General features: G+C 45.3%; 2 protein-coding genes across 2 annotated transcripts; one reads left to right on the top strand and one right to left on the bottom strand.

The window, feature by feature from the left end:
* The first annotated feature begins 2,969 nt into the window (after window positions 1-2,969).
* TRIM14 (tripartite motif containing 14) lies at window positions 2,970-14,445 on the top strand. Its single transcript, XM_071580556.1, has 6 exons — window positions 2,970-3,206; window positions 8,292-8,387; window positions 9,249-9,482; window positions 10,530-10,692; window positions 11,726-11,818; window positions 12,953-14,445. The coding sequence occupies exons 1-6, from the start codon at window positions 3,045-3,047 to the stop codon at window positions 13,486-13,488; spliced, it is 1,284 nt and encodes a 427-aa protein (XP_071436657.1). The 5' UTR covers window positions 2,970-3,044; the 3' UTR covers window positions 13,489-14,445.
* A 733-nt stretch (window positions 14,446-15,178) lies between these two features.
* NANS (N-acetylneuraminate synthase) lies at window positions 15,179-24,593 on the bottom strand. Its single transcript, XM_071581324.1, has 6 exons — window positions 24,408-24,593; window positions 23,004-23,219; window positions 19,581-19,680; window positions 19,169-19,323; window positions 17,876-18,142; window positions 15,179-16,843 (listed from the first exon to the last, which is right to left on the bottom strand). The coding sequence occupies exons 1-6, from the start codon at window positions 24,537-24,539 to the stop codon at window positions 16,634-16,636; spliced, it is 1,080 nt and encodes a 359-aa protein (XP_071437425.1). The 5' UTR covers window positions 24,540-24,593; the 3' UTR covers window positions 15,179-16,633.
* Window positions 24,594-25,392: the final 799 nt, after the last annotated feature.

Here is a 25,392-nt window from a genome sequence, read left to right on the forward strand (position 1 = left end):
CCAGAGTGAATGGCCAAATCTGACAGAAAAGAAGATTGTGTATGAGAAGGACTGCTCAACAGAAGAAAAGGGATGATGGGGCAAGTGGGACGCAATGCAAGATGATGATGGAATATGGCCAATTCTGACAAAGAAATATTTGATCTGTGTAGCTAGATGGCTTCACAATAAAGTCTGGAAAGAGACATCAGGCAGAGGCAATAGCTAGACAAATTAAAAAATAAAAAAAAAAGAATAGCTTTGGGAATTTATGCCACTTGCAAAAAGAATCCAAATAGCTTCCCACCTTGCTGGAAGTTCTCATGTATCAAACCCAGGTCAGAGTTAGGGAGACCATGGGCCTTTTCAGTGACTGCAGATAGACTCTCCAGACATGCCACCTATGGCTGGGTGCAAGCATTTGCTAGTGATAGTAGACCCGCTATCAGATTGGGCAAAAATCTTACCAATAAGAAGGGCTGACACAGGCCTTGACTAAAGGAAGTTATACATAGATACAGGGTTCCAGAGTCAATTGGATCAGACAGAGGTGCTAATTTTACAGCCAATATAGTTAATCAGCTGGATAAGTCTTTGGAAATAGAGAGAAAATTACATATACTGCATCACCCACAATCTTCAGGACAAGTAGAGTGAATGAATAGGACATTAAAAGAAAAAGAGAGCAAAAATATGCACATGCACTAATCTGAAGTGACCAGAAGTCTTAATTTTGACTCTGTGGAATGTTTGGAATATTCCATGACAACCCATAGGACTAACACTGACAGAAATTCTCTTTGGAAGGCACTCAGCTATACCAGGAACTTTTGGACTATCTAGGACCAGCCTGTTGGATGGAGACAAATGCCTGACTCAGCATTTTTTATGTATGCAGAAAGGCTTCAAAGAGTGGAGGAGGCATGCACAATAGCATCAGCCCAGTCCAGTCTGATATACCAGTACATGATACACAACCTAGGGATGAAGTGCTAATCAGGATGTTATCATGAAAATCCAAATTAGAACTTAAATGGGAGTGACCATATACTGTCTTACTGTGTTCTTACTTTGCTGCCAGAATTTTGGGCTAGGAAAACTGGATGCAACAGTCTCATATCAGACATGTAGTGAGTGATTAACCAGTTTGTCAATAACAGACATTTGAGAATCTTTCATGATCTTGTCTTGATAACAATTTCTGCCCTATGACCATCTTGTTAGCCTTAATTTTGTTACTTTGAATAAGGTTGTGTGTAAGGACATTGGAAAAATGCTGTGAAAGCTTTCTTTCCCCCTTATAATGTATTAGCAAGTATGGTCAATCGAAACCAAGGGAGGACTTTTGAGGAACACATTTAGCACAGGTAGCTCAGTGTGCTGCCGCAGTGGGAGCTGCAGGTTGAGCTCTGGATGGTGACAGCCCCAAACAAGAGGCCAGGAACTGGCACTGACCCTTAGTACAACAAAGGATACAGGAACCTGTGGTGCCAGCCAGATGACCAGACACTGAGACAAGGCAGGAGCTGAGGACTCAGTAGGAAGATATCAGAGTACTGCATGTTCAAACTGTGAGGGTACAAAAACCCAGGAGACCTTTGCTCAGGGTCCCTCCTCAAAGACACCTGCTTGAGCTGGTACTGTGTTACTCTACCACAAATAAGTTGCTTTAGAGATCCAGAGGTCTGAGACTCTGCTATGGGAAACCTGGTCTGACCGTGTGAGTGTGGTGTGTGTAAGGAATCAAGCAGGGAACCCGTGGGCTTACTGAAACACATGCCCACTGTGAAGGGACTTCAGTCCCAGTGGTGACAGTCTCTGATGGTGTGAGTGTGACTGACATCCTATCCTGAATAATAGGATAGGAAAGTTTACTTTATTCACACACTGCCCTGGACAAGACACACATTGACTCCATTAAGCAAACCCTTCTGCAGAAGTCACCATGACAGTAATGGAGCTGAAGCTTAATATTTCCCAAAAGACATGGCACTGGACTTGTTCAGACTCCATCAGAGAACTCAGTGCTGTCTACAGCTCCCTTTTGGGAGTAGATTGAGAAGATGAGGCTGAAACTCTCCTTGGAAAGGCACAGTGAAATCACATGTTGAAATGAGAAAAATGTGCATTGACATTACAAAAAGTTTTCTGTGAGGCTCATCAAACATCAGAACAGGGTCCCAAAGAGACTGTGAAATTCTTGTATTTACTGATTTTAAAGCAGGCACTAGTACTTTGTGTGTGTGGGATGAAAGTGAACAATCTCCATATATCCCAATGACTCTTAAGATTCCATAACTCTAGCACGGGGTCCACATGAAGCACTTTTGGAGAAAATCCCTGACTTTCATATCTACAATGCACTTTCTGGATCCTTGATTATGTCAGCAGCTCTTTAGAATGCATGAGATTCTGCCTTCTTTCAGCAGGATTGCCTTGCTTCTCAATGCTCCACGTTCTCATGTATTAATACACATACTGACTTAAATGTTCCACCAAAACAGTTATTTTTTAAATCTCTTCCTATTTCTTCACACCTTTTGTTCTTGAGTGCATGTCTGTGTTCTCTACTGCTTTTATTCCCAGAAAGAAGAAATCAGATTTGGCTGAATGTATCCGAGTTTTGGCCAATGAAAGTATGCAAACCCTGTAAGAGCATGAGCACTTTATTCTGACTTCTATAAATGAGACGTTATAAGCACACAATTCTAACTGAAAAATCGTGACAAAACGTCCCCTGATGACAATTTGTGTTCCGTTTTCGTGTCAGGTGTTTTTCTCATCAGTAACACTGACGCCCATCGCTCATCCACACTGCTGAAACTTCACAAAATAGCCAACTTTCCAACGCAGGGTCCGAAGTTAGCTGCCGTAGCACCGCCTGTCAGGCATCCACCGCTGCATCACGGTTCGATGCCGCACCGCGGCACCTGCGGGGCGTGACTGGGGCCGGCCCCGCTCCGCCGCCCGCCCTTCGGAAGGCAGAGGCACGGCGGGGCAGCGGCCGCCGCTCCGCACACGCCGCTTGCAAAGCGCTGGGCTCCCGCACCGTCCCCGCACCCGCCATGGCGCAGGGGGGGCCGCGGGTGTGCGGGGTACATGCGGGGCGGCCGCTGGAGCTGTTCTGCGAGGACTGCGGGCGCTGCGTGTGCGCGCTGTGCCCGGCGCTGGGAGCGCACCGCGGGCACCGCGCCAGCCTCCTGCCCCAGGCCGTGCGCCGCACGCAGGTGAGTGCGGGGTCGCCGGTGCGGCGCAGGGGACGCTTACAGCGAGGCGGAGGACGGGCGTATAAACCGGGAGCTGGAACAGACACCTTCCCTGCTTGGTTTTATGTCTTGCCGTTTTCCCCCTCGTTTCTGGTGCTTGCAGACCTGGGCTTCGTTTTGCCAGGGTAAGATAATGGCAAGTGTCACAGTAGCAGGCCAAGCATCTTCAGCTATTGGCCTTGCTTTGCTTGCCTTATAAACAGCTGGAGTTCCGAGTCTGTTGTCACATCAGTTTTGTGGGCTGTGCTGGCTAGCAGAACAAAGCTTCTGTACTTTCTGTACTTTGACAAGTGTTTTGTAAATCCCATATAGACAAGGGTCAGCCTCCTGGCGGCGCACAAGGACATGCACCGGAGGCAAAGAGTTAACCAGTCGCGCACAAAGCCCATGTAGCAGATGTATAAACCAAGGAACAAGTAGGAAGTGAGATTCACTGTTAGGTCACATGCAGTACCATTTATCCTCCGACTTTGTGTCTGAGAATTTTTTTCGCAGACCTTGTGTGTGGAGTCAGTGGAATTTGGTTGCCCCGAGGAACTTGTTTTTATTGCCAGACTGGAAGCACCTTTGTCAGAAACAGAGATGCCACAGGGGAAGGTGAAAGGCCATTTCTGTTTATCCCCTCCCACACCACTGTAGCTTGATACACCACGGTGACTGCCCACGCACAGGACCTGTTCTCTGATAACCCTTGGGTGGGGAGCAGGGCTTGTTGTGGGCTAACCCAGCTAACAACACAGCTGCCTGCTTACTCCTCCTCCCGTGCCCAGCAGGAGCAAGACAGGAAAATTTAATTAAAAGACTAAAACCAAGAAAATTCATGAGCTGAGATAAAAATAGCTTAGTAAGTGAAGAAGATGTGGGGGAAAAGAATGAAAGAATCAAAGTGATTTAAAGGTCACTCATACCAGCTGTTTGTAGGCCAACACCTAGACAGTTCCCTACCAAAAGATGGCTAATCCACTCAACCATCCTTACCTCCCAGTTTTGTTTCTGAGCTTGTTATTTTATGGCATGGAATATCTTGTTGGTTAGTATGGGTCATCTACCTGCTTGCATCCCCTCCTAGCCTTTTGTGCACTCACATCTGAAACATAGCACCATACAAGCTCCTATGAGGAAAATTAACTCCGTCCCAGCCACAATCAGGCCAGGGGTTCTTCCCTGAGCTTTTTTTCTTCACCCCACTGTAGTAGTCCATCAAATATCCTGAGGAGGCTTTGCAAGCTTGCTCAATACTTCCTGCTTGTGCTTCTGTTTTAGACTGGAGAGCATACCGGGAGGCTTGCTGAGGCCTGAATGCTATGGTGTTAAGCTTGAGAGGCTTAAAAATTGTAACACAGAGGACAGGTGTACAGGATGGGGTTTTTTTCCCCCTCCACAATTTCAGAGAGCTCCTTTCCACTGCCTCTGTGGTATTTTGGAACAGTGTTACTCAGAGGCTTGCTACAATAAACAGCAGGGAAAACCAGTTCCTATGGAACTTCCTACTTGGAAGTTCACAAGGATTGTGAGTAGATGCATAGATCATACTAAACTCTTCTGGCATTTTATTGTACTTCATGTTAGAGAGCATTACAAGGGCAGGGGGCAGTCACTAGGCTGCAAGCAAACAACAGCACAGGAGTAGAACCATTGAAGACTTCTGAGCAATGCAGAGCACTCATCCTGCCTGCTGGTGTGCTTTCATCCAAAAGCAGCTGGGAATCCACTACCATGTTTGCATTCCCTTCATTCCGTGCCTGGCAGGGTTATGGAGCAGTTCATCCTGAGTGCAATCACACAGCACCTTCAGGGTGGACAAGGGATTAGACCCAGCCAGCAGGGGTTTAGGAGGGGCAGGTCCTGTCTGACCAACCTGATCTCTGTTTACAATCAGGTGACCCACCTGGTGGATGAGGGGAAGGCTCTGGATGTGTCTATCTGGACTTCAGCAAGGCCTTTGACACTGTCTCCCATAATATACTCCTGGAAAAGCTGGTAGCCCATGGCCTGGACAAGTGTACCCTCTCCTGGATTAGGAGCTGGCTGGAGGGTCGGGCCCAGAGAGTGCTGGTGAACGGAGCTGCATCCAGCTGGGGGCCGGTCACCAGTGGTGTTCCCCAGGGGTCTGTGTTGGGTCCAGTCCTGTTTAACATCTTTATTGATGATTTAGATGAGGGGATTGAGTCCATCATCAGCAAATTTGCTGATGACACCAAGTTGGGAGGGAGTGTCGACCTGCTGGAAGGCAGGAGGGCTCTGCAGAGGGATCTGGATAGACTTGAGGGATGGGCTGATTCCAATGGGATGAAGTTCAACAAGGCCAAGTGCAGGTCCTGCCCTTTGGCCACAACAACCCCCTGCAGCGCTCCAGGCTGGGCACAGAGTGGCTGGAGAGCAGCCAGGCAGAGGGACCTGGGGGTACTAATTGACAGGAAGCTCAACATGAGCCAACAGTGTGCCCAGGTGGCCAAGAAGGCCAATGGGATCCTGGCCTGTATCAAAAATAGCGTGGCCAGCAGGCCCAGGGCAGTGACCCTTCCCCTGGACTCTGCATTGGTGAGGCCACACCTTGAGTGTTGTGTTCAGTTCTGGGCCCCTCAGTTCAGAAAGGATATTGAGGGGCTGGAGCGGGGCCAGAGAAGAGCAACAAGGCTGGTGAAGGAACTGGAGCACAAGCGCTGTGGGGAGAGGCTGAGGGAGCTGGGGGTGTTCAGCCTGGAGAAGAGGAGGCTCAGAGGTGACCTCATCACTGTCTGGAACTGCCTGAAGGGAAGTTGTGGCCAGGTGGGGGCTGGTCTCTTCTCCCAGGCACTCAGCAATAGGACAAGGGGGCACGATGGGCTCAAGCTCTGCCAGGGGAAATTTAAGTTGGAGATGAGAAAAAAATTCTTTCCAGAGAGAGTGCTCAGGCATTGGAATGGGCTGCCCAGAGAGGGGGTGGATTCGCCATCCCTAGAGATTTTTAAACACAGATTGGACGTGGCGCTGAGTGCCATGATGTGGTAAATGGACTGGAGTTGGACCAAGGGTTGGACTCGATGATCTTGGAGGTCTTTTCCAACCCAATCGATTCTATGATTCTATGATTCTATGGCATAGGGGCAATGTGTGGATGCAGATATATCAGGATTCTGTGGCAACCTGATTTGAGCTAGGGTAAAATGTACAAAGCTACAAGTTGTGCTAGTTCCCTGGAGGCTCTGATGGACACAGGACCACATACTGCTGGTAAAGAGTTGTCTCAGTACCAAATTAGGAATTGAGCAGTATAGAAACTTGTGTTCCCAAGGGAACACTTTGCCTCTGGGAAGTATCTGCTGACACCTACTGGCTTAGGGCTGCAGAGAGTTCATGCACAAATTGTCAATAGTTGTAGTCAAAGGGATGGGATTTTGGCTAGTAATTTGGTTTGCTGGGAGTAGTTACTCTGTACAGCCCTTGTGCTACAACATGAGCCAGGCAGCACTTCTTCCACAGAGAATCTTCCACAGCAATTTTGGCAAATCCTACCTGTGAGTACTAAGAACAGATGCAATCTCCTGTGTGAGGTCCATCAGCTGCTTCATCCCTGGATCAAAAGTTGTATAAAATCATCTGGAAGGACACTCTTTCTGCTCCTGAATGAAGAACACAGGATCAGCATTCTTTGCACTCATGTCCTGTGAGCCTGAGAAGCTAGGAGTCTCATCTCTTACAAATCTTTGCTTTGATAGTGTTTTTACTTGAATGACTCAAGGCATACAGGCAATCCCTAAAGGAATGTTTTTGGAGTTGATTCCTCAGGATGAATGACACAGGTTGCCTGGCATTATGCCAATTGCTAAGAAGCAACTCTTTCATGTAAGGAAAGTAATCAGAAATGCTTGGGGTTGTCATAAGTATTTGCATATGGTCATTTTTGTGAGGGACTGAGTGCCTTGTGTTGTAATTGCAGAGAAGGAAGATTGGGTTTTGCTCTGTGGTCTTTGTCAGGCTTGAGGAAGGGAAGGTAGCCTAGATTGCAAAATAAACTAAGGCAGGCTGATATCTGGTAGAACTCCTGTATTCTCAAGTGATGTGGAACTCCTCTAGTTCTTCAGAGACAAGACTGGAAAGCTGTGGCTGGAATGGATAGGATAACATGAGTGGCTTGTTCTGTGCAAGAACATTTAACTGCTTGCATAGATGTGTCTGTGCCAAGGGCCTTCCAGATGCAGAGTGTCTGAGTTTTGCTGGGAGCCCATTTTCTTCTGACTCCATCATACTAAAAAGACAAACTGCATGTTTTTTAAGGAGGCATATGTCAGAAATGCAACCATAAAACAACACTTCATGCTCAGTTAGTCAGCCCTGCAGAGTTTAAATGCTGTGCTGCCCTGGGGCCCTGGAAATGTTCCAGGGATCTGGTACATGTGCAGGCAGATGCTCTTGACTGGATTGCAGCTGCAGAACAGGACATTGATAACAGGTATAGCTGGAGCTTCCTTACTATTGACAAAAGTATATGAGCAGGTACATCAAGACTGTTGAGCCTGCTGCACAGAGAACAGCCAATTTCAGAGGGCTACAAGTGAGAAACTGCAGGGCTGTACATAGCAGAACATTAACTATGGTAACTATGGTTTGCTAGCACATCACAAGTATCACAGATACTGGGATTTCCAGCCAAGCTTACAATATTTACTGTTGTAGTTGTTCAGACTAGGCATCACTGTAGTGATAGTGGGGTATATCTGATTGGTCTTTTTGGGAGACATCCTAAACTTTCACTGGATTTTGACTAGATGGAACCTCCCACTGATCCTCTGAATAAAATCACTTGGTTAGCTGCCATTCAGCTGCTAAATATATTAGCCTGTAGACTTGAAATGCACAGCACCACAGATTTAAAGATGGAAATGTTTTTTTCATCATAGATCTCCCTGTACCTTAGAGAGGTGGTACGAGTTTGTAGAAGTCCCCAAATTTTACCCGTATAGCCACCAGGTGTTTTCCCCTGTATGGAAAACAAGCTGGATATTCATTTCTGTTTTTCACAGATGTTGCTGTGAAACTGTTTTATTTTGTTTCATTTCTGTATAGGAACTCATGGCACTGTGCTTGAAGGATCTAGAAGAAAGAAAAGAGCAAGAAGCTGGTAACAGAAGGAGCATAGAGCAGGCTGTGAATGATGTGAAGGTAAAGTGTGGTTCCCTTCCCCACCAGATGGTCATTTTCCAAGGAGAGGCACTTTGTTTCCTCTGTAGCTATTCAAAGACTCAGACACCTACTGCTTCTCAGGAAAAGAGTGTATTCCCTGTATACATCATAACATATTACACTATCAAAGGGACAGAAGAGGAAAAGAGTCTCCAAAGACCTGGTCCTCATTCCCTGATCAGCTGAACATCTCTGGAAGAAAAATGTTGAAATTTTTGTGCAGAGGAATAGCAGATAGCCCCAGCTGCATATGTTATTCACTGATATATGTTACATTGCACTGAGCTGCATTATTGAATCCTTGAGCAAACACAAGAACATTGATTGTATCTTAAGAACACGAATGTGTGTTAAGCTGCACCTCATTTAGAGAGCATGAAAGGGCTTTTGCCCTAAGGAGCATCTCTCAGCAGCTCTGCTGCAGAAGTGTCAATAAGAGCTGGAGGGGGGTCTAGAGATTTGGTTTGATGTCCCTTTGTTTTGAAGGCTTGCTCTTCCTAGCAACTCCTTGTCTCTAGCTTGCTTTGGAAGAGGCCAAAGTGTTGGAAGGACCAGGTCTGCTTCTTGTTGCACTTAGTACCTGACCCTGTAAATTCCAGATGAAAACAGCATTCCTTGCATAAATAGGTATCTTGGAATCTTTCCTCAAGCTTTTCCATCCAGACATCAGCCAGTAAATCCTGGCTGCCCTCCCTTAAGGGATGGACACATGTTAGTGAAGAGATGCAGAAAGATCAGTAAAATTCAACCAAAATGCTACACTGAAATCTTGAAAGATAAATGTCTGAAATATTTATGGTCTATTGAGTGTGAGGAGACACTTCTCTGCTTCACCTGTAGGCACATGCCCATATGATCAAAAGGCAGCTATCAGAAAAAGTGACCGAGCTCCAGTTACTTCTTCGGGAAGAAGAGAGTATGGCAAAAAACTTCATTGATGAAAAGACTCAGCTAGCCTTGGGGACACATGATCAGCAGTTGGAGTCCTGTCAAGAACAGCTTTCAGCCCTAGAGACCTTCTCATGTCGAATCAAACAAATACAACAGGACAGTGATCCTATTCAGTTGCTGGAGGTGGTATCGTGTGGTCTATTTCTACCTCTTATCTTCATTGTCTTTGATAAACTGTTCAAGTAGTCTCTTCTGTAGATCCTCTGTATGTAAGCAACATCTGTCTGACTGCTTTTTAATTTTTTTTGTGTGGGTGTTTTGGTGAACCACTTTAGTTCCTGATCTTGTTGTGTTTCTGCTATGACATTGATTTCAGTTCTGCATAAAATTCATGTTATTTTAAGAATATATGGAAGAGAGAGATAATTTTAAGCATATATGGAAGAGAGAGACATGTGTCTCTTAATCTTGAAGACAAATGCTGAATCAGGTCTTTCCCTGTCCAGTGTAATACAAAGGTCTGAGGAAAAGTGTTGGGAACCTCAGAAGGAAGGCAAAAATGTCTCATCTCTTTAACCGTAAGAGATCCTAATCACTGTGAACAATAGGCATCACTTTACTGGATCTCAAGGTCTTCCTCACCTTCCTTGGAAAGGGTGTGTTGCCACGTGCTTATGCCCTGACACCAGCCAAAGGAAAATATTCATCCTGATAAAGCCTCTGGTGCAATTTTGTATCCTTGCAATTTGACAGACTTGAGTTTTCATCGTTGTGAGCAATATGGCCCTGGCATTCTGCTGTGTGTGCTAGCAACATACCCCCACATGGGAAGTTGCTCTTCCTGAGTTTGGGGAATTTATTTTGTGGGAAAGGTTGGATTTTATTCTTTAGATTGCTTTTAAAACTTAATGGTTTGATTTTTCCATTGTTGGGATTTCCCTCAAAGGGTCCTAACCAGGCTAAATTAATTTCTATCCTGGAGGGCTTTGTTTTAAACTATGACTGCTGGGTTCTCCATCTCTGGGCTGGCTACTGGCTCCACTGGCATGATAAGGTAATAGGCAAGCTAATGAGATAATAGGCTGGTCGAACACAGCAAAGGTTGCCTATTACGGCCCATAGGTTTACCTGGTGATGAAGCTGTCCTTGCTCTGTGCCATGTGGGAGCTGGGAAGAGTCCTTTCATGTCACTGACTCTGCTAATTGCAGAATTTGGGTTTCTGCCCTCAGAAGTACACAGAAATCGAGAAGGAAATGAAGGAATCCAAGCAGCTGTTAGAACAGTGGCATCCAGTACCTGTCTCGTTTGAACACATACTTAACCATTATAAGCAATTCTTCAGAGTTCTTCAGTCCATTCTACAGAAACCACTAGAAGCCCGGCTTAAAGAAGGTACTTGGGAGAGTGCTCTGAATTTTGCTTTCTTCTGCTCTCTTTGTAAATAAAGTGTGGTTTGTAAGTAAGAGCAGGACTTTTACCAAATCAGCTGGAGAAAAGAGCAATGTTTCAGGCGTAGGTACTGTTTTCTAACAGCATGGGTTTAATGCCACTATAGTAGAGATGATTTAGGAACATAAGAGTTTTCTCTTCTAACTCTGAAAATGGTCTTTTGTTTGTCTGATGCTTCCCCCCCTCCCCAGTTCTGTCAGTTATTTCAGTACAGTTTACTTCTTCCCAGACCATCACACCTGCACAATATAACTATTCTTTCTTTCAGTTACTGTTGGGTGTAAGTGCTCTGGCACTGAACATTGTGTACCTGTAAAATTTGAATGCTTTTTCTAATTGACATAGCTGGTGATTTTTCTGCCTCAGTCTGAAAAAAATCTGTGCTTTTTGGTACTCTTAAAGGTGAGCTAACATGTTCTACTTAGAATTACTTTTGTCTTCAAGATGATATTTCATCCTTAAGTGACCTTTGGCATGATTAAGGCAAGGAATTTTCTAATGAGACACAGAGTCACAAAGCCACATAACCATGGGGAAACCCTCCACCCATGGAGTGAGAAGGCAACACTGGCCATTATGCTTCACCCAGTTACCTTTTAATAATCCCTTTTCAGAGAATTGCCACCAAGAACAGAATAGCAGGATGCTGGAGTAAATGATCAGACCAGATCTGAGAGGCCATTGCATGTTGTGTGTAGGACTGCTTGACAGCTGCAGCTGTCTTCAGGTGCCTGACTGCTGTCATCTGCTGGGGGTTACTTTTTATGGACTCAGATGTGATTAGTTGGTGGTATGCTCAGCTGTGTAGTTCTCTGACAACACTGGAGTCCAGCATCTCCATGCTGTCCAAAGAGCAGAAGGTTGAAAGCCTACAGAGTGAATAGCCCTTCCCCAGCAAAAGTACCAGAGCTTGTCCATTAAGTTTAAAATGGAAGTTGAAAAGATTCCTAAACTGTCCCTTTTCATCTCTGTCCAGATGTTTTCAGCAGCCTGAATGCCACTGCAAAGAAGGAACCTGGAACAGTGTTGAAAACTATGACTCCAACTGATCGGTTCCTTTTCTTAAAACGTAAGTATGATCACAGAATCCTAGAATCTCCTGAGGTGGAAGGGAATCAGAAAGATCATTGAAGTCTAACCCCTGCACAGGACCATCCCCAAGAGTGACACCAGGTGTCCAAGAGCATTGTCCAAATGCTTCTTGAATTCTGTCAGACTTGTGCTGTTACCACTTCCCTGGGGAGCCTGTTCCAGTGCCCAACCACCCTCTGGGTGGTGAGGAACCTTTCCTAATACTCAATCTAAGCCTCACCTAGCACAGCTTCATACAGTTTCTTTGGGTCCTGTCCCTGGTCACCAGAAAGATCAGTGTCTGCCCCTCTGCTTCCTGTTGTGAAGAAGTTGTAGACTACAATAAGGCCTCCCCTCAGTCTTCTCAGGCTGAACAAGACAAGTGATGATAGCCACTCTGCATATAGTTTCCCCTCATCCCATCACCACGAGTGACCCCGATTAGAAAGCTGTGGAGGCATCAGTGTTGGTGCCCTGCTGGGATTCCCTTTTCACACCTTTTCCAGCCCGTGTCTCTGGAGCTGCAGGCTCCACGGCTCTCTGAAGCCTAACCCTAATGGCAGCTGGTGATGAGGCTGAGGTCCCCATCACCTTGGTGGCCCAGATTAGAAGGTGTGAAGGCAGCAATGTTGGTGCACTGCTGTGATGTGCTTGGTGTAAGTTTTCCAGCCCCATTGCTCTTGGAGCTTGCAGGCTCTGTGACTCACTAAAACCTATCCCTAACAGAATCTTGGTGCCACAGCTGATGTCCCCATCACAACAGGTGGCCCAGATTTGAGAAGTGTGGAGTCAGCAATGTTAGTACTGGAATGGCTTTTCAAGACTGTGTCCTTGGTCCTGTTGGCTTTCTCTTCTCTGAGCCCTAACCCTGCCTGTAAGCAATGGTGGTGCTGCAGTTAAGGTTCCATCACTGTGGGTGGCCCAGATAACACAGGAGGCAGTAATGTTAGTGCCCTGCTGGGATCCCCATGGTATGCCTTTTCCAGCACCTGTGCCCCTGGGATTGTGGGCTTTCTGGCTCTGACTCAGTAGACACCACGAGCTGTGAGCTCTTTTGCAGGCATTTTATAACTTGGACTTCTTCAAAGAGTTGTGATAAATGTACTAAGTATGTTCATGGCTTTGACTGCAGATGCAAGAACACCAACCTGGGAATATGACAGCGTTCACCCAAGACTGAAATTGTCCGATGACCGTCTTGTAGTAAGCTGCAGTTGGAGGAGGATATTTTACCCTTGTAATCCCCAGAGATTCGATAAATTATGGCAAGTGCTAAGCAAAGATTCATTTCTCTCTGGGAGCCACTACTGGGAAGTTGACCTGCTTCATGCTGGAGCAGGATGGTGGATTGGCGCAGCCTACCCTTCCATTGGCAGGAAAGGAGACTCTGAAAGCTGCCGGCTGGGATGGAATAGAGCATCTTGGTGCCTTAAGAAATTTGAATTTGAATACTGGGCATTTCACAAGGGGGAGAGAACCCCTATCTTGATAGATGAGGATCCTGATCGCATTGGCATTTTTCTGGATTATGAAGCAGGAATCCTTACATTCTACAATATTAGTGATGGCATGGCCCATTTGCACACCTTCCGCTGCAAATTCACAGAACCAGTTCATCCAGCCTTGAGACTCTGGGAGGGGTCCATTGGAACATGCAAACTACCATAAGGAAAGAAGCAAAAAAAAGCCTACTATTTTATGCTTTTTCTAGGAAAACCACTTTAGCAATTACCTACATGAATTAATCTCTGTTGTATGAAAGTTGTAATTATAATGTTTTTCGAAGGTAACAGTAATTTCAAGAAAACCAACTGTAATTTTTAATGTATGTGTTTTTCAGCGAGGGAAGGTGGTCTGGCTCTTATAAATGGTGTTGATGTACCACCCAAAGTGCTGTATGTAATATTTCTGTACTTTTTTCCACTTGTGAAATGGAAAAACTTTGGTTGAAAGAAGCATATTACAGGTCAGACTGGAACCTGAATACTGACTTATTTTTTTTTTTATTTACAAACTTCCCTCATCTGTCTGGAGAGGCTGTAATTGTGTCTGTGTCCTAGTTGAGCAGGAGGGACCAGCTAACCCTGTGTGGGGGTGATCAAAGCTGTGTATTCTACCCCCTCTATTCATTCCCCAAGGTCAATGGGCCATTAGCAGCAGCTGCCCAGGGAGCCATTATCACCTTCTCACCCAGCCTGAGGGGGCGGAGCTGCTATGGGCCATCAACAGTTCAACACCCCCTGGCTCCCAGAGTTAATCACCCATTGTGTGAGTCCCCGCCCAGGGGGAGGGACTGGGTGCTCCCTGAGGGTACATAAGTGGGGGGTAAGAAGACCTCGGGAACTTCTCGTCGGATCCAGAGGAGCAGCAGGACCTCGACAGGAGGAGATCCCCGCTCTCACCCAGACCACAGCCCTTGCCTGCACCAACAGGTTTTTCTTTTCCTTTTGCTCTGGACTTGGGGGAACCACAGGGGTCTCAGCACAAGGGCAAACAAACCCCCTTGGGTTTGTGCCCCAGGACACTGGGTTATACTGCTGGGGTTTTGTGAGTTGAAAGCAATTTCCCTTGTGTGTCAGTGTTGTTATTGTAATATTGTTATTAAATTTTAGCTCTGACTTATAATCTCTCTCGTGGTGAGTTCATTTCCCCTGCTGGTTCACCTTTAAACCAGCACAGTCTGGTAATTGGTTTAGTTTGGTTCAAGCTTCAAGTTTATATATTGTATGTTGTTAAAGGTGACAGGGTCAGATTTGGATAATAAATGCAGTCAGTGAATCAGCTTTAATTAAGTGTCTTCTTGAAAAAATCAAAAACCGGCACTAATTGTTGAAAAGGTCCCTTCTAAAGTAGGAGCTTCTGAGGCCACATTTAATAGCCATTAGGTGGTCTTATGTGACAGAAACTTTGAACTGGGCTTCTGGGTGGCCCTATTCTTCTCTATTGATAAACAGTTGTGTACAACCTGCAACAGAGGATGAAGAGCCTGGAGGGCCTGCAGGTGCAATAGAAACCACTAGGTCTGTGGGACACTTATGCCAATTTGTTTTTGTGTCCTATTTGCAAAGGCTCTTTTACTGCAGCTGGATAAACCTATGCTCACATAAAACTAGGAAACGCACCTTGAATTTTTTGCACATGGATGTTTTATTTCCCCCCAATACATTAATTAAGCTAGGAAATTTCTGGAGCCTATGTTTGCAGCAGTCTCTAGGACCAGCCCTGCTAGAGTGAAGAATCACTGCAACTTGAAGCAGGTCAATAATCTTACAGTTTTCAGGTATTAAAGGCCCTGGAGTCATCACTAGTGCTAGCAAAGACAAGGTCTGACCCTAGGCTGAAATGCAAAAACAAGTGCTTGTTTTATAAGCTAAATTTATTTTTCACATTTGAAATTAAAAAAATCTTTTAACAATGTAGTAGTTTTTTAATATAAGGCAAGCATCCTGTTTCATTCAAAACTCACATATGGTCAAGCACATGACTCAAAGAATCTCTGCTTTCCCATTTAAAGATATGAGTACAGTTTCTTCAGAATTGCAGAAGGGAAAACATTCTGAAAGTGAACAGCTCACAGGTACAAAAACACCCACCACCAAAGTCAAGATACTTCACCAACCTGTGACCAAAACAAAGGTACGAAATTCCAAGAAACCCTCACTAGTAAATTATTCTACCACAGAAAAAAGCAGATGAAGCAGATCTGTGCTAAGCAGGATAATTGAGAAATGCCTGGTTTACAGCTTCTTCATGGCTCCTTCCTGGTCAAAAGGAAAAGCAGCAGGCTGGTAGAAGTGGGACTGCATTTCTTACTTGGAAAGTAAGAAGCTGGGATGCAAGAGCACAGCACACGAGAGGTGCACTGAGCATCATGCTGAAGTGTAATGATGTGATGTATTCAGGGAAAAACCTCAACATAATGTATTTGCTTGTTAGTACAGGAAAAAAAAGCTGCTCAATCTTCACCAGCATTTCCCACCTGAGAGGCTGCCCCCAAGGTCCAAACAGATGTATCCAAAAGCTCTGCAGAATCAAGATTCCAGGCTTCACTCAGCTCACGATAGATGGTTCTGATAAATTCTGAAGCATTGGTTAAGTTAATTTCCACCAATCCATCCCAGAGCTACTTTTCTCCCCTGCTTAATCTGTCTTGCCCTCTTGCCCCTTAAATGGGACCTTTCTACATACCTAGTATGCTTCCTTTCTTGGTACTGTCTCTTGAAAACCTATGTTTCCCAAGAAGCCCATTTTTCCAGAGTGCACATCCCTGAAAGCCACTGTTTTATCATGAGACTTTTCATCTTAAGGCTTTCATTTTGAGAAAAATCCATCAGGCCACATGTGCAGTTTCCTGTTCAGTGTATGTAAACTTCTTTTTAGCTGTCCTCAACTCCAACTAGAGTCCTGCTATCACAGGGTTGAGGCAAATGTCAGAAAAGAGCAACATCAAAAGATGGGCGTTAGAACAACTCAAAAGTGGTAAAAAATTCTTGTGATTTATTATATTCTTTAAAGAAAAGTGAAGCTGGAAAGCAGAAGATCGTGGTCTTAGATTTGGCTAAACTCCAGATTAATCTAGGTTAAGTGGAATGGAGAAGGAAGGAGCATGGTTTTTCCTAGGCACAATACTATACAATTTCTAATAAAATGCACTTCATAATTTATATCCCCTTGCTTCAGAAACTAACTTCCTATGAATGAGAACCTGAAAATTCCAACCTTCTTGGATATTCATAATCACACTCCTTTCTCCTAACTGCCCACATTGCATGTTGTGCAGTAGGACATCATGAAATGTGATGAGTGCTTTGGTTTAGCACTTCACTTTTTTCACATGATTTTCCACTACTTGCTCAGTGATGGTTTCATCTTCTTCAATATTTCTTTTAACCTTCTGTCCCACCAGATCAAAGATGGATTCCGGGGGAAATCCCTTTGGCTCTCCCACCTTCACTGTCAGCATGTCCAGTGTCAGGATGGCACCTTCAGGAATCGCCACTTTTGCCACAACAGACTTTCCCAGCTACAGGGAATGGGGAAGAAAAAAGTTCAAGTCAAACACATTGCTAGGCTCAGTATATCAAAAAAGAGTAAAAAAAATTCTGCAGTTATTTGAAAACAGGTTGTGCCCTCTCCATTACTTATTCCAAATGAAGGCTGAGTTAGTATAGAACCCCTCACTGTAACCAGACTCCCAGGAAACTGGATGGTGACTTACTGGAATTTTCTGAAATCACAGTGGAGGGAATCTGGTTAGAAGGACTGGTATTTTAGCTTACTATAAAAGCAACTCACATACAGTCATAGAGACATATTATTCCTATTACTATTAGCAAGTACTCAGCACTGGTGAGGCTGCACCTTGAGTACTGTGTCCAGTTTTGGGCCCCTTATTACAAGAAGGACATTGTTGGAGCAAGTCCAGAGAAGGGCAATGAGGCTGATCAAGGGTCTAAGAAAAGATTTTATGAGGGGCAGCTGAGGGAGCTGGGGTTGTTTAGTCTGGAGAATAGGAGTCTCAGAGGGACCTTACTGCTCTCTACAGTTGCCTGAAGGGAGGTTTTAGCCAGGTGGGAGTTGGTCTCTTCTTCCAGGCAACTAGAAATAGGACAAGAGGAAATGGCCTGAAGAGGATGTTTAGATTGGATATTAGGAAAAATTTCTTCACCAAAAGGGTTATCAGGCACTGAAACAGTCTAGAACAAGGAAGTGGTTGAATCACCATTCCTGGAATTACTTAAAACATGTGGCATTTAGGAACATGGTTTAGTGCTGCACTTGGCAGTGTTAGGTTAGCAGCTAGACTTGATGATCTTAAGGGTCTTTTCCAACCTAAATGATTCCATATTTCTACTCATCTTAGTTAACTACTGGATTATAAACGCAGAACTCCATCATACTAAAAACTGCCAACGTTATACAGTGAGAAATTTTTTAAGTGCAGAGGCAGAAACCCTACTGTAATAAAAAAATAGCAAGTTATTTTTCTGCATATAGGTTATTAGCTATAGTTCTAAACAAGCTGCAGGTTTACATGAATCAAAAGAGAAGTTACCTTTTCATTGCAAGCCATTTCACAGGGCAAAAGTTGTTTGATTGGAGAACCCATGGCTTTTTCCACAGTACGGATGGCTTTCACCAATTCCACCAGTTCGTTTGGCTCCAGAGATGCTTGGTGGTCACTTCCTTTCCATGTTTTGTCAAGGGTCACGTGGCGTTCCACTACTTTTGCACCCATAGCAACAGCTGCCACTGAAATGGCTATGCCAGTTTCATGCCCCGAATAGCCAATGGGGATATCAGGAAAAGCTGACTGATATGCCTTGAATCAAGACACAGTTGGTCTGAATTACCAAGGTAGCAAAGACAAAGCAAATCTAACAGTGATAACTGCAATAAAACCCCACGGGCAATTATTTTGCCACAAAACAAGCAGTTGGTTATGCAGAGAATACATTTTCTTACATTCAAAAAGTCACACTACATTACCAATTGTCATATTCCAAGTTTTGCTATCAATAGTATCAAGAAAAGGAGGTATGTTCTTTTCTACAACTTAATGTTTTTCCTTTTAATTTAGTCCTACTATTGAAGGTCTTCAAAGTCTACATCACTGTAAGTAACACTGATAGAGTGGTGTTCTATTTTTGGACAAGAACCCAGTGGATTGGTAAAACTTAAAACAATATCCAAAGACAATTTCTTCACTCTGTATTTAAAATCTGAAGCAATCTTTTAATCCATACATAGGGGACAGTCACACAATTCTAAAGGCAATTAAATGCAGCCATGTCACATTCTACTAAAAATTACATTCTACGTGTGGATAAATCTAAGCTAGTGCTTGAACACTGGCCAATTCAGGAAAACTTTCCTACACCATTATTTGGCATATCCAAGTCATATTTTCATCCCAGGAAACTATGCCAGCATCTAATCTCTTTTCTTCATTGCTCTGAGAGTCACATGAAGCTTTTTTAACAAAGGTTTCTGGTCTAGTGCCCTATTTAGAGTTATGTTCTCACTTCCATGGGCCTTCTTAGTGGTAACAGTCTAAATAATTTTTCTTTTCATTATAAAGCACAGGGTTAACCTGTTAGCCATATGTCATGTTTTCCTCTGTGGAACTGTGAATTCTCCACTAATATCCTTTATCGTATTCCTTAGTTTTGCTAAAAAAGCATCGACTGTTACTTTAACATTTGCATGAACCAGAGGAACACGATACATCTTCTAAATTCTCAGAAGCAAATTCCAGCATGCCAAAGATCTGGAAATACATCTCAGCAAAGGTGCACGGCCCTTCTCTGCCACTGTACCCATGGCACACTCTGGGTCCCTCACTGACCGATATCACACGGAGATTGACATCCTCTGGCTGAAGTGGGTAGGCACTGGTGCACTGCAGGAAGCAGAAGTTTGGATTGATGGGCTTCACAATCTTATAAACCTGCTGCATTGTGTTCATTGACTGCATCCCGCTGGAAATCACCATTGGGCGACCTGGTCGTTAGAAAATACACACAAATTTGGTCCTGGGTCTGCAAGAAGGCTACACGAGATTAAATTAAGCTCTTAAAGGAAATTAATTCAGTAAAACTAAAAAAGAATGCTGGGTGAACGTTTTTAATGCAAACCTGAGGGTTTCTTCTAAAGAAACTTCACATTTTTTCCCCAAAATCAAACTGGATGAAAGATCTAATAACTGATCTACTGAGACACAATGACTCTCACCAAGATGGCCCAAAGAAAATGCTTACCTTTCTTTGCAGTCTTTTCCAAATATGGAAAATTATTTGTATCTCCTGATCCTACTTTGAAAAATGGAACATCGAGTTCATGCAGAAATTCCACAGCCATCTATATGGAAAAGAAATCACTACATTTTAAAACACCAGCTGGATCAAGGGATGAAGTACTCCTGTGCTTGGAAATAACCCTTCAAAACAGAAACACCAAAGCTTAAATAAGTAGGTAGATATTATAGATATGCCGCCCAAAATACACTGCTCCTGAAGTAACATTTGCTATCCTCAGCATATTAGTTTCTGACTTCCTTCCAGGTGAAATACAATTATGATGCCTTCTTTCATACTTGTACTATTTCTCTACAGGTTTTTGACTGGGATCACTGTGTCAAGGCACTCTCTTTGTGTCCCAGCCAGAGCTGGTCAAGCCAGTTGTAGGTGCTGCTGCTTAGTACAGGTGAGTTCCATTGCTCCTCTAACTTAAGGAAGAACTTGTCGGCCACAGCATTCTTGCCTTTGGGTTTTTTGTTTGTTTGTTTGTTTTATTTTTCTTTTTTTAAGCACTACCAGAGAGAGCAACCACCTGCAGATGAGAGCTAGCCTGTTGAAAAAGAAATTAAGCACAGCTATGCAGGCAGTCTTCCACCACACACTCCCTGCGGGTCTGAAACATGAAACCACAGAGAGTTTAAAACTACAGGTAGTTTTCCTGAATAATCCACCACACAGAAATGTTCTATGAGCATATTAAGCAACCACCTGAAAAAAAAGAAGCACCCAAAAATGTAAATCCAAAACAAGTTTGCTTCTAGGAAAGATATTAGAAAATAAAATATGCCAAAGAAAAGACTATCCAAGAGTTTATTCAACAGCTAATTATAGTCTGCTTTTGTCTAAAAATATGTGTGTTATATTGAAGAAAAATTAGAAATTATTAGAGGCTTCCTGAAAATTGGGTATTACATTAGTAAGTAACCTTTTAAAAATCAGTACTTTCACAGAAGATATTCCAAACCTATCAAAGGCAAGAGAAATTTAAATCCTCTGTCTACCTCCAGAGGAAATAATGAAATGGTTATCTTTGTCCCCCATCAATCACCCACAACACTTTTAATTTCTTCAGCTCTTTCCTTGGTGCAGTTATATTTACTTAATGCCAGAGAAAGAGTGATGCTGTTCAGGGGAGAATCACATCTTCTTCAGTCTAACTTTTCTATCATCAATATGATGGAGATTCAATCTCTTGTACCTAGGAGGTATAACAGCTCTTTAATACAGCTTATCCACTAAGATGCATTGTGCACAAATACAATGAATACAGTATATTCAAAAGCCACAGATCTAATCACAAGAGATGGCAAAAAATGAAATACAACAGGATAGACCTCATAACTAAGGCCACTCTTCGTTAGATAAACATCTCTTGAAAATTGGCAGCTTTTCTGTAAAAGATTCAAAGATCAGGAAGTAATTTCAAATAACAGGAATGACATTAAAGGGAGTGGTTCAGTAAGATCCTGTTTGTCTCCAGTGCACACAGGAAGAGAATAGATAAGAAGTTTTTCATAGCCTTTGTATTTACTTCACACACACTTTATTGATTTGTGCATATAGTCAAACATGCAATTTATCCTCCTTGGCACAGCTGGAGTTCCAGAGATTATGTTAACTTCACAGAAGGACTTATTACATCAGTTTATGCAATGTTTTCCTTAAGTCCCAAACCCATGTCTGGCAGAAATGCCACCAGAAATCCTATGAGCTGTGCAATCTAACTCCTGTTCAAACAAGAAGGCACAAACAGGTACAGTTCTGCTAATCAGCTGATGTGGTCACACACAATGCAGCAGCAAAGAAAAAGATGGATGGTAGAGTCAGAAAGTGATCTTAGCTGCTGAATATGAAAAGTGTTCTGTAGAGCTTTTAGAAACCACAGGCTTGAACACCAAAGAAAGAGTGTGGGGTTTTTCTCCCCCCTGCAAAGGCACACGGGTCTTTAAGTTCCCAGATACAGAAGTCCAAGAATCCTGGGTTTAACTACTCCTTTGTTAAAGCAGTACATGGTTTTCAGCAGGTCTAGACATGAAGACAGCAATAAAAGAAATATTGAAATACTGTTTTCACAGATCTATTTCTGACTCTATGGCACTTAAGCTATTGCCAAAAAACATCTTTTTGTCTATCATACATCTGAAGTAATCTGTTGTGGTATTTGGTACATCTCAGCAGAGGCTCAGCAATTCAAGGATTTTGGCCAATAGGACAGTATGTTGATAAAAGCAGAAACACTGGCCAGATGACTAGAAAAAACAGCATAAAAAGGTTGAAGGAATTGAAATTGCCTAGTCCAGAGATTAAAAAAAAAGAAGAGGGGTGATAATTATTGCATTCAATTATCAGAGAGGAGATAAAAGTATGAACTTTTGTATCAGATGAAGAAGTACAAAAAACTATGAGAAAGAAGGTAACGCTGATGTATCAAGAACTCTCTGAGGGTAGTGAGTGAGGCACTGAACAGATCACCTTACAATGTTAATTAAATCACATCCGTGTTGCATCCTGGATACAGCTGCTTGCAGGAAGCCAGGGACATCGCTGTGCTGGCCATATGCAAGAGTGGCTAGCACACTTCTGTTCAGTTTGATTCTCTGTATTTTCTGGACCCCAAAGAAAAGTAAAACAATCTGTAACCTTTGATCTATGCTGAAGTTCAACTGTTACCTAGTCTTTTCAGTTGACACATTTCAACTGTATGTTGCATTTCTTAATATTGTAACTAACACCCTTCCGAGGTGGGCAACATGCAACAGGAGTTTCATGTCTTAAGAGAGAACAACAGTAGCGCTTCACGGAGTTCATAAACTGCTGACTGTTCAAGAGACCTCTGGCAAAAATCAGTAAATGCTTCAGGAGTAACAGGGCAAGGTGGGGACCTTCTCCAGGAGATTAGCAAAAGAAAAAGGGGCATAAACATTTTTGCTGCTTAGAAACACCAAGAAAGAGCTAGTAAACAGCAAGGAGGGGGAAAAACAAGAGTGAAATTTGGATTAGGTTAAGAAAGGAATCTGGTTTAAATATAGAAGGAAGTTTGAAATGCTTGGAGCCAATATACCAGACAACACCAGAGAGCAATCAGATCGCTGACTTGATCTGAACTCTCAAAGCCTTGATTGTTTATGCTGTTCAAACTGAGGCCTGGTCTCTAAAATTATTTACTGTGTGTAAATATCTCAGAGCACAGGGCAAGTCTTCCAAAATTTTCAGCCATCTACTCAGCCTTGGTAGAGACACAGGTCAATTGGCAAATGACTCCAGTTCTCTCATTTAGAAATTCATCATCACATATTCCTTTCATCTAAGAACTATCACACCTAAGTAATTCCCAAAAGACACAACAGCCAGACTCCCACTGTCATTCCAGTATGACTTACATACCTCATCCATGCCAGAAGCTGTGAAGAAAATGCCAATCTCCTCTGCATACTTCTTTAGCTCTCTGTACTGGTCATGGCTGAACTCCAAGTGGCGCTTGTGCTCCCCATAGGTCTCTCCCCAGGAGTGTTTAGAGGTGTAGGGCCTTTCTAAGGCTTTCCTGTTGAATTTGTACTCCAGTTCACTCTTCTGGAACTTAGCACAGTCTGCTCCACATTCCTGCAAAAGAAGCCAGTGCACACTGAGTGGCAGCACAAGAGAAACTGCACTCATCCTAAGTTTGAACACAAGGACTGAGCAACGAATGTGCTCGTTTGCTGTGGAATTTCCACATTATCACCAGAGCAATCACAGAAACAGTAATGAACAAAGAGTGACTGAGGACTTAAAACAAGGCACAGGATTCTGTGGAACAAGGAGTATGAATATGAGATTCATAGAATCAAGGTTGAAAGAGACCTTCAGGACCATCCAGTTCAACCACCCACCCAGGACAACCACTGTAACCCTTAAACCAAATCACCCAGGACCAGATCCAGATGCCTCACGAACACTTCCAAGGATAATAATCCATTTGAAGGGACACAAACAGTAAAGATATATCATCACTACATTATTTTGCACTTACACAACGGTCACAGGTGTGAACACACTGTGCCCTGAGCTGTTCTTCAGTCACAATATGCCAGTTTCTATCGAACAGATGTAACATCGAATTTCAAAGCAGCCTGGCTGTCCTGGATGACACAGGCATTACCTCAAAAAAGCCCTAATGCAACCAGGTCAAATTAGAGGTTCATCAGAAACGGTTCAGCAGCTGCTTGATTCTTCCTAAATTCCCCGTGAGCTCATGCCACAGCTGTGGGGCTGCAGCTGCCACACAGAATCACAGAATCAATTACGTTGGAAAAGGTCTCTGAGACCGTCGAGTCCAATCTATGGGCGAACACTACCTTGTCGACTAGACCATGGCACCAAGTGCCACGTTCAGCCTCCCTTAAAACAGTCCAGCCTTTTCTTAAACACTTCCAGTGACGGTGACTCCACCACCTCTCGGGGCAGCCCATTCCACTGCTCGGTCACCTCCTCCATGAATTTCTTCCTACATCCATCTTAAACCTTTCCCGGCACAGCCTGAGGCCATGTCCTCTTATCCTGTCGCAAGCTGCCTGGGAGAAGAGGCAGACCCTCCTTCCAGGTAACTGTGGAGTGATGCAACTCCCCTTTAAAAGCCTCTCCCCAAAGGACCTGCGCTCCAGACCCTTCCCCATTGTCAAGTGCCGGCGTTTGCTTTAGGAGAAAGCTCTTCAGTGAGTCCCTGCGCTCCTCCCGAGCTGCACCACCGGGCGCAGGAGCTGCCGCTCCCCGCGGTCCCGTCCCCTGCCGCGCCCGCCGCCCCGCGCGCACCTTGACCATGCGGATCATGCGCTTGGCGATGTCCAGGTCGCCCTGGTGGTTCTGCCCGATCTCGGCGATGATGAAACACGGCTGCTCGCCACCCACGCGCCGCCCGGGGCACAGCTCGATCTCCCGTGCCATGGCGAGAAGCAGAAGCTGCCACCGCCTCCTCCCCGCCCTCGACTGCGCCGCCGCCGCGCCGCACCGCCGCCACAGCCCGGCCGCAGCCAATCAGCGCCGCCGGGAGCGCGGCCGCAGCCAATCAGCGCCGCCACAGCCCGGCCGCAGCCAATCAGCGCCGCCGGGAGGGCGGCCGCAGCCAATCAGCGCCGCCGGGGGCGCGGCCGCAGCCAATCAGCGCCGCCGGGGGCGCGGCCGCAGCCAATCAGCGCCGCCGCCACGGCCCGGCCGCAGCCACTCAACGCCGCCGGGGGCGCGGCCGCAGCCAATCAGCGCCGCCGGGAGCGCGGCCGCAGCCAATCAGCGCCGCCGGGGGCGCGGCCGCAGCCAATCAGCGCCGCCGGGAGCGCGGCCGCAGCCAATCAGCGCCGCCGGGGGCGCGGCCGCAGCCAATCAGCGCCGCCGGGAGCGCGGCCGCAGCCAATCAGCGCCGCCGGGGGCGCGGCCGCAGCCAATCAGCGCCGCCGGGAGCGCGGCCGCAGCCAATCAGCGCCGCCGGGGGCGCAGCCGCAGCCAATCAGCGCCGCCGGGGGCGCGGCCGCAGCCAATCAGCGCCGCCGTCACGGCCCGGCCGCAGCCAATCAGCGCCGCCGTCACGGCCCGGCCGCAGCCACTCAACGCCGCCGGGGGCGCAGCCGCAGCCAATCAGCGCCGCCGGGAGCGCGGCCGCAGCCAATCAGCGCCGCCGCCGGGGGCGCGGCCGCCTGCCCCGCTGGCAGCTCCCGGAGCAGCGAAAGGCGCCGATGGCCGCCGGGCGGCGCCGCTGTCCCGAGTCACAGGCAACTCACCGGCTCCGGACCTCGCACTGCGGGCG

This window comes from Pithys albifrons, chromosome Z (assembly GCF_047495875.1).
Source record: "Pithys albifrons albifrons isolate INPA30051 chromosome Z, PitAlb_v1, whole genome shotgun sequence".
Lineage (NCBI taxonomy): Eukaryota > Metazoa > Chordata > Aves > Passeriformes > Thamnophilidae > Pithys > Pithys albifrons.

Excerpts from the sequence above, each read along its gene's own strand:
- NANS (XM_071581324.1), bottom strand. The coding sequence starts at position 24,539 with ATGGCACGGGAGATCGAGCTGTGCCCCGGGCGGCGCGTGGGTGGCGAG. Across the intron at positions 23,220-24,407 it reads GCATGATCCGCATGGTCAAG|GAATGTGGAGCAGACTGTGC; the intron begins GTGCGCGCGGGG and ends CTTCTTTTGCAG. Across the intron at positions 19,681-23,003 it reads CAGCTTCTGGCATGGATGAG|ATGGCTGTGGAATTTCTGCA; the intron begins GTATGTAAGTCA and ends TTTTCCATATAG.
- TRIM14 (XM_071580556.1), top strand. The coding sequence starts at position 3,045 with ATGGCGCAGGGGGGGCCGCGGGTGTGCGGGGTACATGCGGGGCGGCCG. Across the intron at positions 3,207-8,291 it reads AGGCCGTGCGCCGCACGCAG|GAACTCATGGCACTGTGCTT; the intron begins GTGAGTGCGGGG and ends ATTTCTGTATAG. Across the intron at positions 9,483-10,529 it reads ATCCTATTCAGTTGCTGGAG|AAGTACACAGAAATCGAGAA; the intron begins GTGGTATCGTGT and ends TTCTGCCCTCAG.